Below are 18,444 nucleotides of genomic sequence, written 5' to 3'. Positions count from 1 at the left end.
TATCCTATTGACAAATATGCGGTAATTATAACCATTAGAAATTCTCAGAGTGAGTCAGTTCAATGGTCATATCCCTATATGCACCATCTATATATATAATTTAATAAATGAGATCTATTAATCTTCATCCAATGAAGACCATTATATATATTGATCTTTCCGGATTATTAATGTCCTTTTTAATAATCCTATGACCAAGAACAATTTAGATTAAATTATAAAAGATTTATCTCTCAATATTATGATCACTATCACAATGATAAATCTCTAAATTTAATCAAGGACCTTATTATATTAACATTTTAATATAATAACAATAACAAATTATTTGACACATATTGATTGGATTGTGGTCATACTACTTATTTCCAACAGATTGATTCTTTTGTTAATCTCGGCGCTTGATGAGCGGATTATTTATACGCTTTTTGGCATTGTTTTTAATATGTTTTTAGTATGTTTTAGTTAGTTTTTATTATATTTTTATTAGTTTTTAGTTAAAATTCACTTTTCTGGACTTTACTATGAGTTTGTGTATTTTTCTGTGATTTAAGGTATTTTCTGGCTGAAATTGAGGGACCTGAGCAAAAATCTGATTCAGAGGCTGAAAAGGACTGCAGATGCTGTTGGATTCTGACCTCCCTACACTCGAAGTGGATTTTCTGGAGCTACAGAAGCCCAATTGGTGCGCTCTCAATTGCGTTGGAAAATAGACATCCTGGGCTTTCCAGCAATGTATAATAGTCCGTACTTTGTCCGAGATTTGATGGCCCAAACTGGCGTTCCAAATCAGCTCAAGACTGCCCGGCGTTAAACGCCAGAACTGGCACATGAATGGGAGTTAAACGCTCAAACTGGCACAAAAGCTGGCATTTAACTCCAAGAAAATTCTCTACACATGAAAGCTGCAATGCTCAGCCCAAGCACACACCAAGTAGGTTCGGAAGTAGATTTTTATGTAATTTACTCATCTTTGTAAACCCTTAGGCTACTAGTTCTTTATAAATAAGACCTTTTGCTATTGTACTTTCATCTTGGTAGCTATCTTTGAGTAGTCTTATGCTATCTTAGATCATGGGGCTGGCCTCACGGCCATGCCTAGACCTTGTTCTTATGTATTTTCAACGGTGGAGTTTCTACACACCATAGATTAAGGTGTGGAGCTCTGCTGTACCTCGAGTATTAATGCAATTACTATTGTTCTTCTATTCAATTCAGCTTATTCTTGTTCTAAGATATCACTTGTTTCTCAACTTGATAAATGTGATGATCCGTGACACTCATCATCATTCTCACCTATGAACGTGTGCCTGACAACCACCTCCGTTCTACCTTAGATTGAGTGGATATCTCTTGGATCCCTTAATCGGAATCTTCGTGGTATAAGCTAGAATTGATGGCGGCATTCAAGAGAATCCGGAAGGTCTAAACCCTGTCTGTGGTATTCTTAGTAGGATTCAAGGATTGAATGACTGTGACGAGCTTCAAACTCGCGATTGTGGGGCGTTAGTGACAGACGCAAAAGAATCACTGGATTCTATTCCGACATGATCGAGAACCGACAGCTGAATAGCCGTGCTGTAACAGAGCGCGTTGAATATTTTCACTGAGAAGACGGGACTGTAGCCATTGACAACGGTGATGCCCAACATACAGCTTGCCATAGAAAGGAGTAAGAAGGATTGGATGAAGACAGTAGGAAAGCAGAGAGACGGAAGGGACAAAGCATCTTCATACGCTTATCTGAAATTCTCACCAATGAATTACATAAGTATCTCTATCTTTATTTTATGCTTTATTCATATATCATCCATAACCATTTGAATCTGCCTGACTGAGATTTACAAGATGACCATAGCTTGCTTCATACCAACAATCTCAGTGGGATCGACCCTTACTCGCGTAAGGTTTATTACTTGGACGACCCAGTGCACTTGCTGGTTAGTTGTGCGAAGTTGTGAAATTATGTTTAGACCATGGTATTGAGCACCAAGTTTTTGAAGCCATTATCGGGGATTGTTTGAGTTGTGAAAAGTAGATATCACAATTTCGTGCACCAGTGCTGCAATCCTCTGTTGCGTTATTATCCAAAATTTCCACCATAAAAGATTCATTTCATCTATTGTAGGAGTAGTTTTGGATTCCATGACAAGTTTTAAAGGTACATGTTGAGTTATGAAAGATAAAAAAAGTGAGTTGAGGTTGAGGGTGGGGATAGTTTGAAAATTTTATTAAAAAAATCAACAAAAAATTAGGGTTTTGATACTTTTGTCATACGGAACTCATCTTCCATGGGTACATCGTTAATTTCCTTAGTTTATGGGTACTTTTGTCAACGTTCGTAAATTTTATGGGTACTTTTGGTAGTTTTTTCTTCTCAATATATATATATATATATATATATATATATATATATATATAACACTAGTAAATATATGTATTAACTCTATTATTATAGTGAGATAACTATATTAGTGAATATTAATATTAGAATTTTTTTATTTTATATTTATTATATTATTTATTTATTTATGTTACAACATATTATTAGCATGAGATTCTGAATAAAATTTAAGAAGACTTAAGGTAATAAATTTTTATTATGTCAAAGTTCTCTCATCTTAAATTTAATGCTCTTGATATATCTGGAAATAACTATTTATCATGGATACTAGATATGTGTTTGATCAATTTATATACAGTAGTTTCAATTCCTTAGCCTGTCTCACGAAGTTCGGAAAGTATTTCTTGTAAAACTCCTCTCTGAACCTCTCCTAGGTGATAACTTCATCTCCATTCCCTTGTTGCAGCAGACGATGAGCTCCCTTCCACCAGTGTTGTACTTTCCTATTCAACTGAAATGCAACAAATTCTACTAATTGATCTTCCGGTATATGTTGTGTTTGCATTGCCCTTTTTATCGTCTCGAACTAGTAATTGGATTCCATAGAATTAGTTGAACCCTTGAAAATTGAGGGGATTGACCTTTAGAAAGATTGGCAATGTCATCGGACCTCTTTCAGCTGAGTTTTCTCCAGCTCTGCTACCATTCCCATTCATTCTCTCCATGGCCTGGTTAGTAGCCACAGTATCCGCATGCATAGCGTTTACAAGAGTGGTCATAGCAGCCAAGAGCGTGGCTTGGTTATCATCGTTGCGTCTCCCTCATTCTCTCCCTGCATACGGGTTCAACCACGTATACGAGTCGTCATTCGAGTCCTGTCCATACCAAACAAGTGATATCAAGGTGATCAGTTTTAATATCTCAAGTTAAGTGTTTCAAATTCCCAAAAATATACTCATAAACTTCATGCTAAACACATCAATTAGATATCCTAACAAGTACAGACACAATTCAAAGTATGCATTGAAACATAAATAATCCATCCCTCAAACTCACGAGGACGAACCATTCTGATACTATAATATTATACTACTCACGACGGCTCATGTTTAATAAATTGTTTATTTAATTTTCATTAAATCGGAGTTTTACAAAATTAGATTCCTTCAAATTTTGAATCTCAACTCTATGAATTTTTTTATAGATTTAAATAACAATATATATATATATATATATATATATATATATATATATATATTTCATCCAAATATAATTTACGAAAAAAAAATTTATACGATTCATGACCATTTATTATAAATCATAATAAAATTGTATTAGGAAATAAAAAAAAGTAGTCTACTTAAATTATACCTCTTTTGATCTGATTCAATTATTTTTTTAAATAGATTTGATATTCATATAAAAAAATATATTAATTGATTCACTTCATATAAATTTTCATTGAATTAATCTAATCATTTTTCTTGGTTTTGTTTTTTCGCCGCTGAATTATCAAAACATATGCCAGAAAAGTTATAAAATCTACCATTTTCGTCCCTAAAATTTTATTATTGTTGGGTCAAAAAATTAAACTCAAATCATGTTTGCAATCAAAATATACCTTAGCCATTTTGTAGTATTTACATCATTGTGCAACTTTTTACAAAGTACTTTAATCTTATTGAATTTTTTTCATGGTATTGATTCATGAGTTTATTTTTTTTAAAGGATATTTTTTATCCTTATTAATTGATTCATATAAAAAATACATTAAGTGATTCACTCCATATAAATTCTTATTGAATCTAACTTAATCACTGTTCTTGTTTATGTTTTTTCGTCGCTAAATTATTAATTAGTGTGCCAAAAAGATTTTAAAATCCACCATTTTCGCCTATAAAATTTTATCACTCTTAGGTAAAAAATTCAAACTCAAATCACATTTACCGTCAAAATATATCTTAGGCATTTCTTACGATTTGTATCGTTGCGTAAATTTTTACAAGGTGCTTTAATTCTTTTGAATTTCTTTTGTGACTTAGTTTCACGAGTTCGATTTTTTTTTCTTTCTGGGTTTTTAAAGGATATTTCTTATCCTTATTAATTAATTCACTCCATATAAATTTTTATTCAATCTAGGCTAACTACTATCTCCTTTTTGTTTTTCACCACGGAATTATCAAATCAGTGTGCCAAAAAGATTTTAAAACCTACCATTTTTGCCTTTAAAAGTTATTATTACTAAGTCAAAAGAATCAAACTCAAATTACGTTTACAGTTAAAATATATCTTAGCTATTTGTAACGATTTGCATCGTCATGTGAATTTTCACAAAGTACTTTAATTTTATTGATTTTTTTATGGCTTAGATTCTTGACTTTGATTTTTTTCTGATTTTTTAAAAGATATTTCTGATCCTTATTAATTGATTCATAAAAAAATATATTAACTGATTCACTCTATTTAAATTTTTATTAAATCTAATTTAATCATTATTCCTATTTTTATTTTTTCGTCGCTAAATTATTAAAACTGTGTGCCAAAAGAATTATAATAAGTACTATTTTCGTTCCTAAAATTTTATTACCGCTGGATCAAAAAATAAACTTAAATTCTGTTTGCAATCAAAATATATATATAGATGTGGCATTCGAACTATATATATTCCCTGCTATACTAGATATAAAAAAACACATATGCATGTTACGTTTGAAGTATATCGCCGTTTTCAACTTTTAATTTGTTTTTGTTTTATTTTTTTAAAACTTTTGTTTCCAGTTTTTTATTTATTTTCTTTTAAATTTTTTGTGGCTGAAAATCTGGAGCATATTAAAAAATTTAGACGGGCTGAGAAATTTAAAAAATTATAAAATGAGGCATTTTTGAAAACCATTATAATTTATAAATTACGTTTTATCATGGTTTAATAATTTAGTCAAAGTTGGCCGAAAAATATTTACACACATATATATATATATATATATATATATATATATATATATATCCAAAACCTAAAGGTACATAAACAAAATCCTGTTTTTTCATAAACTTTTAAGAGGACTAAAAAAATAAGTTATGTAGAGAGAAAGCTAAGTACATATATATACATCACTGTACAACAAAATAACTCAGTAACCACTTCACTTCAAGAGTCCAGACGCCTAACGAGATACCTCTCGACCTGCATCTGAAAAACAATAACATAGTATGGGGTGAGAACCAGAAGTTCTCAGTATGGTAAATGTGTCACACACATAATATATAAGGTCATGGGAATGCCCGAGGCAATCCTAGAACGCCGACACTCAGATTATAGAGCTTAAAGTATTAAACAGAAGCCATAAAAGGTGGTTTTCTAAGAGTATCTAAGCCTAACTTAACTTAATCTTAAATCTAAGTCACATGCTGCCATTCCTCTATACTTCCATCTCCGTCAGCATTTCATAGACAAATAAACAGATAAAAGCAAACACAAGAAGGTTACAAGTACTGTAGATAGCAAATATACAGTTAACATAGTAAAGGCACTTAGGCAAACCTAGTTAGAGCACAAACAAGTAATTTAAGTAATATGCACATGATGCATGTCTGTCCTATGGCTAATGAGCTCATCTATCGGTTATACAGCCAACCCAACAAATCCGGTTTGCTAAACCATTGGACTGTCTCCCGACGTGCATCCTCATGAGTCTATGCATAGCTTTTTTCTCATATATATATCAAATCGCTCAATGGGGGTACCATTCCCAGGAATTTATAAGTGTCCAATCACCCTTACGTCATAGGGTCAACAGAGTATCGAGTTTCAACCTGGTACACGTGGTGGCAAGCCACGGTACTTTATCCAGAGAATCTCATATCTCAGATAATTTAATCATTCAAGCCAAGTAACATACATGATCAACCATAACATTTCATAATCAATTCATCACTTTTTAACTTTACTTCATCTCCAAGTTATCCCTATTTCATAACTTCATTTGATTATCAGGTTTAACACTGTTATTAATGACTAAAGGAATGAAAATAGAGGTTTAGAAGCCTGAAGTGCGGTTTAAAATTCTGAAAACCATGTTTGCTGAAATAGGGGCCACGCGTACGCGTGGGAATGTAAAAATGCAGCTCGCACGCGCGCCCCCTTGTCATGCGTACGCGTATACGAATTTTTCATGTCACGCGTGGACATGCTTACTAGCTCATTACGTATAGGTATAGAACCAATCACGTACGCATCGTCAAAATTTCATGCCACGCGTACCCATAAGCCACGCGTATGCGTGGATGTGCATTTTAAAAAAAAAAGATTCAGTAGCAAGATGCAGAATTGAAGAAGGAAATCAGTTTTGAGTTCAAATCTTCCAACACACATAATTTCTTCAATTTAAAATATTTTTTACCCATTCTTCGAATGGCATAAACTTTATGAACCCAACTTTTATTTAAAACAAGTTGGAATCAATTTGGAGTTCTGGAAGCCAAGTTATAACTCGCCGAAGTTCGGTCCAAAACCAAAATTTTGCAAACAATTCCAAACCTCATTTTCATTCAATAATTCCATTCCTTTCACCACTAAACCTGCATTCTTTAATACAATATACCCCTTTCTCATTATTTTAACAATCAACACAATAAACATACCTCAAATTAATAATAATACACTTACAGTATTCAAATCCATCAACCAAAACCAACCAAGAACCATAGTTTACAAATCCTAAACTTATAACACAATAGGACCTTCCTTATCATCACAACAGCCACCACAACAAATATACCTCAAATCAATATTTCTCCAAACCATCAATTAATCAACCAACACCAAGCCAAACATGTTTTCTCACAATATACTAACAATATATATATGCACATGCATTTCAACCTATTCTACAGTTATATACCCTAAGTTTTCACATAACATTATATATTAAATGTAAGAAACCTAAACCATACCTTAGCCGATTTCCTCATAATGATCAAGGCAACTTATTAAAACCAATCACATCCCCAAAAACCTCAACAAAACTCTAGTGTTTAGCTTCCTCCAAGTTCCAATATCCACAATTTCAAGCTTCAATTATTTATTCACAACCTAATACACATTCATAACACATATATACCCAATTTAATTCCCAAAACACAAATTCAGAATATTTAGATAGAATTATTATATCCTCACCTTATCCAAGCTTCACATAAGCAAGAGTGAACGTTTTTCTCAAACTAATTGGATCCTAAAACATCAAAAAGTAAAGAAATTCAACACCCGTATAATACTTTCAAAAATTGGGGGAAAGGAGTGGCTGAGAGTAATTAATAACTTACCTATGAAATTGTTCCGGTAGAAGCGTAGAGCTCGATGCAGTGGTCGCGTGGCTGCAAACGGTTCGGCGATCGAAACTCAGACGGAGAAGTTACGGGATTTTGAAATCACCGTAAGGGTTGGAAGTGTTTTTTTTCGTTCTTCACTTCCCTCTGCTTGATGCAATGTGAATAAAGGAAGAAAGGGGAAATGTTTGGATTCGTTTAATGTCCTTTTGGGCTGGTTTGGGCCTACGGGCCTGGTTCGGTCCGTTTAGTCTAATTTTGGACCGATTTTTTTTTTTAAATTAGTGTCAAAATTCTCGTTTAGATGAGCTCTATCCTAATTTGATATAATATTCGCATTTCTATTTTTTTATTAAAAACTAATTTATTGACTAATTATTTACTAATCTAACGGGGTTTACATTAGTGATTATTTCAAGTTTTTATAAGAGAAAGATTGTGAGTAAAGATTCACTTTCTTCACTACATACATAACTTTTACATATATATTATATAATATATTAGGAGTGCGGGTAGGGTAGGATAGGATATACCCTAAATCTGTACCCTACCCGCAGTGGATAGGATATACAACCCTACCCGAACAGATTGGTTCGGATTGGGTACCCGCGGGTAGAGTATACATTGCCAGCTCTTCTTTGATCCCAACACAAAGAAGAAAAATTGATATAGGTAGGGAAATGAAAGAAACTATGTCATCCACCATGAAAGTGTCAACATCTAAAGTGGAGAAACGTATAACCCCGAAAGCTATAAACAATGAAACTTGCAATCCAATAGATTCTAAGTGACAGGATGATTAACAGCTTCAAATATCTTCTTATGGATGATCGTGATTGCAAGCACAATTTGTTTTATTGCTTGAACCAACCAAAACACTCCATCAAGTACCTTCCATGGAGCCTGAATTATAGAACTGCTGAACACTAAACTGGAAGCAACAATGAAAAGTGCAGCCAAAACAGATGTTGCAATGAGAGTTAGCTTGAACCATAAGGTTGTTATTTTGGTGAAACTCCTGTTGTTTCTGATAAGGGGCTTGTTGAGCTCATTATTATGGTGGTTATTGTGGCCGTTGGAAGTGATGCTGCTGTTGTTGTTGTTGCCATTTGAAAATAACCTTTGGTAAAGCTTTATTATGGCAAACACATAGAAGGTGAACAAGAGAAGAACATCAACAACAGAAAACAAAGCTCTCTGAGGACATGGTGAAAGGAACACATACTTAAGCGAGATCCTGGCAGCGACACCAACCCCTCACAGCAGCGATTACACTGTGAACGAAAACGACTACCTCACCTCAACAACTGGCGCCGCCACGCCGGAGCAGTTGGCTCCGAAATTCGCCAACTCTTTCCTCTCGGAAACATGGATCCTGATGTGGCGCAACTTCATCAACATCCGAAGACCCCAGAGCTATTCTTGTCGCGCCTTATGGTACTTACTATCATGGGCTTCGTGATGGCCACATTGTTCCACAACCCCAAACAGAATCTCCAGGGAATCACCAACCGCCTCAACTTCTTCATCTTCACCGTCTGCCTCTTCTTCTTCTCCTCAAACGATGTCGTCCCTGCCTTCATCCAAGAATGCTTCATTTTCATCAGAGAAACCTCTCACAATGCCTATAGAACCTCTTCCTACACCATCGCCGGCTTAATCACTCACATGCCTTTTCTTCTCCTCCAAGCTTTCATTTACGCCGCGATTGTTTTGGTAATGGCGTCGTTTGAAGCATAAGGACCAATTTGTCCATTAACAATTTGTTTTTCATCCACATCATCAATTAAAATGGACAGCTCAGTCTCTACCTTTTAGGTAAGCATTTTTCATTACCGTTTTGAGCTCAAACTCGACGAAAAAGTATAATTATCATGCATTTTATAAAGTGAAAAATTTAAATGTATTTTTTAATCTTAAAAGACAAAAATATCCACATTTAAAAAAGTTAGAGACTTATTTCTCTTTTAGTCTAAATTTTTTAGCCCAATATTACTTTTAATTTTTTCGGCTGCGAAAATGGGATGAGACGATGATTCGAGGCAAAGCAGGGCGGCCCGCTTCACACTCTAATAGGCGTGAACAGAAAACACTGCACGCATATAACATTATCAGACACACAGCACACAACCACTCTCAATATACAAAATCTGCTCATAACGAAACGCAGACACATTAGAGAAACATAAGGGGCAAGCTAGATTTTGATTATACAGGCAGAACCACTTCTCCTCCTTCACTTTTCTTATTTCCCCTTTCGGTTAGGGTTTTCGAATTTCCATGGCAGAAGTCATCAACATGCCCTCCGATTCCGTCGACAAATCCCCTTCCTCCTCTGCTCCACCTCCGCCTCCTCCACCTCCTCCTGCTCCTCCCTCTTCCTCCGCTTCCGCCTCTGCCTCCGTTTCCGCGCCCGCCAATGACGATCTACCACCTCCACCTCCCCCGCCGCCGCATTCCTCCACCCGGAGGAGGGACAGGGACAGGAGGGATGATAGGGATTTTGATCGCCACTCTCACCGTCGTGGTGGCGCTGGCGGTGCCGGCGACTACTACGACCGGAACATGTCTCCCCCGCCGCCCCCTCCCAGGGACAGGGATAGAGACAGGGACTTCAAGCGCCGTCGCAGCCCCAGCCCTCCCCACCGCGACCGCCGCTATTCTCCCGCCTCGCGTCGCTCCCCTCCGCCGTATAAGCGATCCAGGAGGGGTAGTCCTCGTGGTGGTTATGGTCCCGATGACAGGTGATGCAATTTCGTTTCTTGTTTCTTTAATTTCTTGTTTTCCCTTTTCTTAGTCTATTATTTTGGGTTGTTGAACTGCGTTAACATGAAATCGTAACTTGCTAGGATTTCAGCTTCAAATTGTTTGTTTAGGGGATTTGGTATCTAGTCTCTACTATGTTATTTGTTATTGCAGATCTGTTTTATTTGAAATTTGGGCCACTGGTTAAAGACCTTAGTATTATTTGCGGTAGCAAATCTTTATCGCTTTTCATTTTCATTTTCATTTTTTTGAACCATTTTGTTTTGTATGTCTGGATGGTTCGTTTGCCTTAAAAAAACCAAGAGGGGGAAGTTTTAAGGGTTTGTTTGTGAGCTGGGTTTTGGAGCGATGGGGAAGGGAAGGGAAAGCTGGTTTTGGAGCTATGGGAAGGAGAGGGAAGGCTTGCAGTGAAAATGTTATATTACAAACTCTCTATTTCACTCTCTTATCCTCCAAACTCACAAACAACCTTTAAGTCATTATGGAGGAAGTTTTATCAGAGTCAAATGTTAATGGTCCATTTCACCTTAGGTGGTCTGCATGATAAATTACTATTAATGTGCGTACCATTTGTTTTATTTTCTATTTTTCATATTCATTTTTTAAAAGAAGTATTTGGTTAGATTTTGAAGGAAACATGCTCATGAAAATATTTTCAGAGAGATGGCTAAATTTGAAGATGCTCAGACTCGGTTCACAGTTTTAGCATCTTCTTTGTTATTCGTGGGGAACATTCAGTTCAAAATGTGGTGGCATAGTGGTAAAGGTGATAAGCTTTCTTTTCTTAATTTCGTTGGTCTGGGTTTGAACCGGGGCAATTCTGAACCATATTTATTTCTTTTCCATTCCAAGCGCCACACAGTCACAGCCTGCGTAATTTAATTAAAAATAAAATCCCCAAGTTGCATGGCACTAGATTTGAACTTGAGTCCACCCACATCTATACAATAATAACTGCATTCAATTCTGAAACAGGCATACCAAATGTATTTGGCCGCTTTTTTGTTCTAAACAGAATCTACTTTCATAAATATCTCGCATGCATTTCCTAAAATTTAAAAATCTGAAATTGGAAATTCTTTTCTTCAAAAAACAGCTAAACACAAGTTCTAATTTTTAAGCTTGGGCTGAGTTTCAAGTTTTAAGCATGGGCTGGTTTTGGTGCAAATCTAACAAACAAAAACTCTAATTGACAGAGGAGATTGGTGAAAGTGTGAATGAGTGTAAAAACAGGGAAGTCCACAAGAGAGAGATAAAGTATAGGAGAGGGGAATGATTTACTACCTAAAAGTTGGTAGAATTTCATTACCCCTAGTTTTTTTTAACTTTCTTGCTATTTTTTTTTCCTTCCGTGTGTGTGCGTGTGTGTACACTGTACAAGAGATAGAGGGGGAGGGAGAAAGAGGGGGGGGGGGGGGGGATAGAGATGGAGGGAGAGAAGGGAATATGGATTGTAATTGTAGCTCAACTTTGTGCACATGAATTATTATATATGGAGAATTTTCTGCTGCATATTTCGATCATATTAGTTTTCATATAGGACATGGTATGATATTGGTTTATTCTGTTGTAATGGAAAAGTCCTTTTGATTGCATGGTTAACATGTTTGTCTTTCTTTGTTCTAGTTGTGTTGCTACTTTGCACCTATAGTTCTCTATCATCCGTTTGTTAATCTATGTTATTCAGAACATTTTGTCGTTAATTTTATTTTTTGAATTTACAATCTGATTATGCAGGTTTGGGTATGATTATTATGGCGGCTACGAAAGGGGCGTGGGTGGAAGATCTGGTTATGCTGATGATAGGTCTTATGGCAGGTTTGGACACCGTCCTGCTGGGGGATATCAAAATGGGATTTCTGGTATGTTAGTAGAAGCTAATACATAGGGCTTTTCCTATATTACACAATCTTAATTTATGTGTAGTATTATTTCCTGTCTTTCTTCCCCGATTTATGTAATTAAATATCATAACTCTTTTCCTCTTGCATTCTGACAAGCAAATATGTAGATATAGAAACTTCTTAGAGATGTTGAAAGATTGAAAAGCTACGCCTCATAGGATTTTATGGTTTCTTCATTGCATGTTATCTGTTGTGTATTTGTGATGTTATTACTTCCGTTTTTGTAAGTACATGGGATGAGTACAGAGCAAGGTGAGGCAAGACCAATTCAATCCTTAAAAGCATAAAATATACATCATTCCTGATTTTGCAACTCATTTTAATAAAGACTAAGAATGTGGATCAAGAAAACATAAAGATAATCCGATAAATATTCTGTCAAAATTTTGGTACCGTAAATATCATGTTCTACAAAAGGGATCATCCACGGTATGATATAATTCAACTTCCAACCTTATATTTTTGGGGTGAAGCCAACTCACTGTTTGTATGTTGTTTGTTGGTGCTTTGCTCTTTGCAGATATGGAAACCAATCGTAGTTATGCAGACATGCCAAGTGGTGGTGCACAAAGGTCAGCTTCGTAATGTGCCCTTTTTAACTACATCATAAATGAATAAAAATCATCTGCTACGTGTCTGTGTTTCTTGTTCAACATAGATGAGGAATTTTATGAGTGGAATGTACTTGAGTAAGGAAGTATAGCAAACCTCCAAATGCTCTAACAAGGCATGCGTTTTCAGGAAATTGAACTTTCATTTTAAAGGTTTTGCATAATCTTTATTCTGTGACGGCCCTAGTGGTCGCTGAAAATTCTAATAATATAGGACTGCTTAGCTGCAAAAACAGATGTAATTACAAAGATCAATACCATTAACACAGGAAATTTAAGAAAGAATCTATGCTGTTTGAAGTCAAACAAAATAGAAATATTGCACAAACCTGCAAGGCTGCAACATAATACATAAATGATGTCATTGTTGTGAATCCTGTGAAGCATAGCTGTCCACATAAAAGATGTCCTACGGAGAAATGTCAATAGGTTTGTCAAGATGGAAAGAGGTTGTATTTGAGGAATGAGTTAGAAATTGGAATTTCTTTTCAAGTTCAACCTATGGAGGTTGGCTGAAAAATTATCATATGTTGTATGTTGTGTGTGTGACACGCATTTGTTTAAATGTTGTTAACGCATTTGTTCCAGAGAAGGGTTGATGTCCTATAAGCAATTCATCCAGGAGCTTGAGGATGATATACTGCCAGCCGAAGCAGAGCGTAGGTTAGTCCTTGAAAGTTGTGTCCTCTGCATAATTATAACATAAGAATTTGGAGATATTCATTGACAAATGAGTTTTTGAATTGAATTTCCTTTTCTTTATTGGGAAGATATCAAGAGTACAGATCAGAATACATTTCTACCCAAAAGCGAGCTTATTTCAATGCACATAAGGATGAGGACTGGTTTGTTTCCTTTTCCGTTTAATATTCATTGTTCAATTTTTAAATGTTTATGAAATTGCTACTGTTCTGTTCTAGAAATCTTATGTTTTCCAATTTTTTACCTTTTGGTATAGGTTGAAAGATAAATATCATCCAACAAATTTACTCGCAGTCATCGAAAGGTGAGGTTTTTCATGGATATTGCAGACTATTGAAGAACTGAACATGTCCTCTCAAAATTGACTGATCGTTTTCTTTCTCTTTCTTTTCCCCATTGAGGGATGGTTTTTCAATGGGCGAGTGGATTAAATGTGTTGAGACATTCAATTTATAACAAACCTGTCTGGTTCATCATCTTTTAGGAGGAATGAAAATGCTCGACAGCTGGCAAAGAATTTTTTACTGGATCTGCAGAGTGGGACATTGGAACTGTATGCAATTATTATATCTCTCTTTCAGGTGCCTGTCATTTGCATGGTGTCAATTCTTCCCATAATGTATATTTTGTTTGAAATCAATGCAGAAATCCTGGTTTAAATGCCTCCTCATCCAGTAAATCAGGACCAGCAAGTGAACCAAATTCAGAGGAGGAAACAGAGACTGGAGGTAAAAGAAGAAGACATGGTAGGGGATCTGATAAAGAAAATGATTTCTCAGCTGCTCCAAAGGCTCACCCTGTCAGTTCTGAACTTAGACGGATACAAACTGATATTCAACAAGCACAGGCACTTGTTCGTAAGCTTGACACAGAAAAAGGAATTGAAGACAATATTTTATGCAGCAGTAATCACAATAAAAATGATGACAAAGTTCACAGTGGCTCTGTAGGACCCATAATAATTATTCGGGGCCTGACATCTGTTAAAGGTTTAGAGGGTGTTGAGCTTTTGGACACACTTATTACATATCTATGGCGGATTCATGGTGTAGACTATTATGGTATGACTGAGACTAATGAGGCCAAGGGTTTTAGGCATGTGAGGGCAGAAGGAAATGGGCATGAAGAAACAGGCAGATCAGGATCTGAATGGGAGAAGAAACTTGATTCATTTTGGCAGGGAAGGCTGAATGGTCAGGATCCCTTGGAAGTTATGACTGCTAAGGAGAAGATAGATGCTGCTGCAGTTGAGGTGTTGGATCCCTATGTGCGGAAAATTAGGGATGAAAAGTATGGATGGAAATATGGTTGTGGAGCTAAGAGCTGCACAAAGCTTTTTCATGCAGCAGAATTTGTGCACAAACATCTGAAGCTAAAACACCCAGAACTTGTTATGGAACAAACTTCAAAAGTGCGTGAGGATCTCTATTTTCAAAATTACATGAAGTAAGTTACTGAAGTTTCTGTTGTTTTAAGGTTATAGTTGCAAGTGTTGGTGGAATATTACTGATAGTGTCCTTACTATGTTGTAGTGATCCAGATGCTCCTGGTGGAACGCCTATCATGCAGCAACCTCAGGTGGACTTATTTTTTTTCTTTCTCTGTTCAGTTTTTTACTTGAAACTTCTTTTCCTAAATACCCTTCACATATAATTCATAAAAAATATAGTTATATCTAATACTTGAACACAAGACCACCTATTTAGAGTCTAAGGTACTTACCATCCTAAATAATTTCATTTGTTATTATTACTATTTGATAAATAAAATGGTACTAATAGGCATATTAGTGCCTATTTGTATCTAGATATATTGATTTATAAACTTAATGATGATTAATAAGAGATGGAGGGAGTATTATGTAAGTTATTGCGTATCTTATAAAAACATCATTATGGTGTGTTGTGAAATCTTGATGGTGTTGAAGATTTGTATTTATATTTATATTTCCATAAATTGAGGTTGATAACTAATCTTACTGATAAACAGCACATTGGAGAGTAGCTCCTTCATGAACAGGAAGGAATTCATCGATAATAAAATATTTAAGCATAAATTTAGTGTTGTGTAGATAATAGCTGCTCTCCCAAACATTTCCCTCTTCCTCTCAATTCACCCTACCTTGCAACTACTTTCCCTCTTATAGTCACTCATTTCTAATCACTGAATTACCTCTCATTTACTTGCTATTTTAAAGTTATAATATTCTCTCTATAGTTCACTCTGTTGTCCACCCATGTGGGTTGATCATCTACTTCATATCCCCTTCCAAGTAGCTTACACACTAATAATAGGCGACTATCAGAAGTGTTGGGAATTTTCTCTGTCTATATTTCATATAATCTGATGTTAGCAAACTTTAAGAATATAGTGGTAAAGGTTGGAGTTGTATTTGTAAACAATATCATATTCTTATGGACAATCTTTTGTTGTATTTGTAGAAGGACAGACCTTTAAAGCGAAGATTGGGGTTGGAAGGCCGGTTGAGAGACGATCGTGGTAATCGTCGAGATCATGATCGGAGTGACAGGATAAATGATGGAGATAGGCCTGAGAGTTCCCCCAGCCGGGAGAGGCAATCTAAAGCACTCGAGATGGGGAATCATGATGAAACCATGTATGATACATTTGGTGGTCCTGGCGTACCTCCATTTGCTTCTGATATGCCGCCTCCTCCACCAGTGTTGATGCCTGTTCCTGGTGCTGGGTATGATTTTCAGTTTGATTATCTTTTCCCTTAATGTGTTCTTGATGCATTCTTTTGAAGTTTTGACTACTGAACACTTTTCCTGTAGTGCTCACTAGCATAATTTGCAACTTTACAGGCCTTTGGGACCCTTTGTTCCTGCTCCACCAGAAGTTGCAATGCAGATGTTAAGAGAACAAGGAGGACCATCATACGATGCCCCGGGTAGGAAGATGCGCGCCGGCCATCCTATGGGTGGACCAGCACCAATAATTGCTGTTCCTCCAGCTTTCAGACAAGATCCTCGGCGGATGCGCAGGTAAATCTGCAGTATTTTTCTCCTTGCCGAAATATTTTAATATTTCCCCTATCTAATCTTTTTTCAAGTCCTCTCAAATGTGAGCTCTTATGTCTTTTAACCTGGCCCGATCATGCTCATTATTCTCACTTAAATTTAGTCCTTGGTGTCTATACTCCGATCAGTTGGAATAGCAACTTGAAGTTATTTATTTATTAATATTAATATTTTAACTGTTATTGGGTTATTCCTTCGCTTCAACTCCAAACTCGAAAAAACCCTTAGGGGACAGAAAGTTAGAAGGAATGCCTATATCAGTTGTCTATATTTACTCAAAACTCAACCGATGTGACCAAATACTTGTTTGTTCTCCTTGTGTGGTATTCTTACCGGGCATTGGTGCTGCAGCTATCAAGATCTTGATGCGCCGGAGGACGAGGTCACTGTGATAGACTATCGGAGTTTATGAGTGTCATCTGTTCCCTCTGAGATGGAGTTGGCAGGCAGACTAAACTGTTGAAAGATCTGATCGTGTACTTTGCTTTTTCGGCTAGAGTAACTGTTTGTCATTAATAATTGGATCAGGCTACTCTCTTCTGTGAATTTATCTGCTGAAAGAATTTAATCTCTTGTTTTGCGGAAATTCGTGCCCTGCTGCTGAAGTGAATTAAATTATTTTATATGCGCTTTTGATGAGGATTAAGGATTTATAATATTGGTCTAGAGTTTAGATGTTTATTTCTTGAACGATATTATCCTGCTTTTTATGAATAGTTCGATACTTGTAAAATTGTTTTTCCATAGTTAAATCTTTACTGTGCGGTTTTATTTGTACATTCGCAATTTAAATCTGAGTTCTATATCCAGTTTAGAAAGAAATACCGTTTTATTTTATTTTTTTTTTGCTTGTTACTATTTTTGTATTAGTCTTTAGTTTAGTATTAATTTTTGGGATAAATGTATATTTTTTAATAGAGGTGGTCTAGTTTAGTTTGGTTAATTTTAAAGTTAGTAAATTTTATTATTACTTAACTAATTCATATAATGTTATACAGGTTTATAAGAATGAGAAGGAATGTACAATCTTAACCATTAGATCAGTTTATGAGTAGTGGAACCAAATTTCAAACATTTTGTTCAAAATACTAGTATTTCTTAAGGTTAGGGTTAAGTACGATTTTAGTCTCCATGATTTAGGTTAAAAATTTTATTCGCTTTTAAGCTTTTTTTTATATACAAAATTATTTTTAAGATTTAATTTAGTTTTAAAATTATTCTTTTTATTCATTTTTTTTAATTTTGAATTAAATTGTTCCTAACAAAAAATTATAAAATTAAAAGAAAAAAAAAAGAAGTAAAAGAAGCTAGGACGGAGAAGAGTAGTCACTCATAGAGAGAGAAGCATGGGGAAGAGGAAGGTGGTGACGATGCTGACAAGAGAGAGAAGGAAGGTGGCGACGATGCTGACGAGGGAGATGTCTTCGCTGCTCCTTGCCGCTGTTCCATGCTACTTGTCTCTGCTCCTTGCCATTCGCATTCTTGTCGTTTTGCAGTTTTTTTTTTTTTTTTTGCTTTTCATCACTCGTCACTCGACTTTATTTTTGCTCGTTTTACTTTTGCTTCATTTCACTTTTGAATTAGGGTTTTAATTCTATTTTATTTTTAATTTTGTTGAATCTTTGACATTTGAAATGCAAATTTATTAATTTTTTGGTACTGATTTCTACTTCTATTAAATGTTTATTACATTATTTTTTCTTGCTGGCTTGTTGTCTTATTGTTGGTGTTTCTTGTTTATTTCTTCTGCT

At 35.5% G+C, this 18,444-nt stretch overlaps 1 protein-coding gene across 1 annotated transcript; it reads left to right on the top strand.

The window, feature by feature from the left end:
- Positions 1-9,738: 9,738 nt before the first annotated feature.
- On the top strand, positions 9,739-17,496 carry LOC130944298 (serrate RNA effector molecule). Its single transcript, XM_057872563.1, has 12 exons — positions 9,739-10,413; positions 12,173-12,297; positions 12,860-12,911; positions 13,539-13,613; positions 13,721-13,795; positions 13,909-13,956; positions 14,137-14,205; positions 14,298-15,098; positions 15,185-15,230; positions 16,094-16,359; positions 16,478-16,657; positions 17,045-17,496. The coding sequence occupies exons 1-12, from the start codon at positions 9,950-9,952 to the stop codon at positions 17,103-17,105; spliced, it is 2,262 nt and encodes a 753-aa protein (XP_057728546.1). The 5' UTR covers positions 9,739-9,949; the 3' UTR covers positions 17,106-17,496.
- Positions 17,497-18,444: the final 948 nt, after the last annotated feature.

The sequence above is a fragment of the Arachis stenosperma genome, chromosome 8 (genome assembly GCF_014773155.1).
Source record: "Arachis stenosperma cultivar V10309 chromosome 8, arast.V10309.gnm1.PFL2, whole genome shotgun sequence".
NCBI lineage: Eukaryota > Viridiplantae > Streptophyta > Magnoliopsida > Fabales > Fabaceae > Arachis > Arachis stenosperma.
The sequence above is the reverse complement of the archived record's forward strand: the minus strand, read 5'-3'. Positions and strand labels throughout refer to the sequence as shown.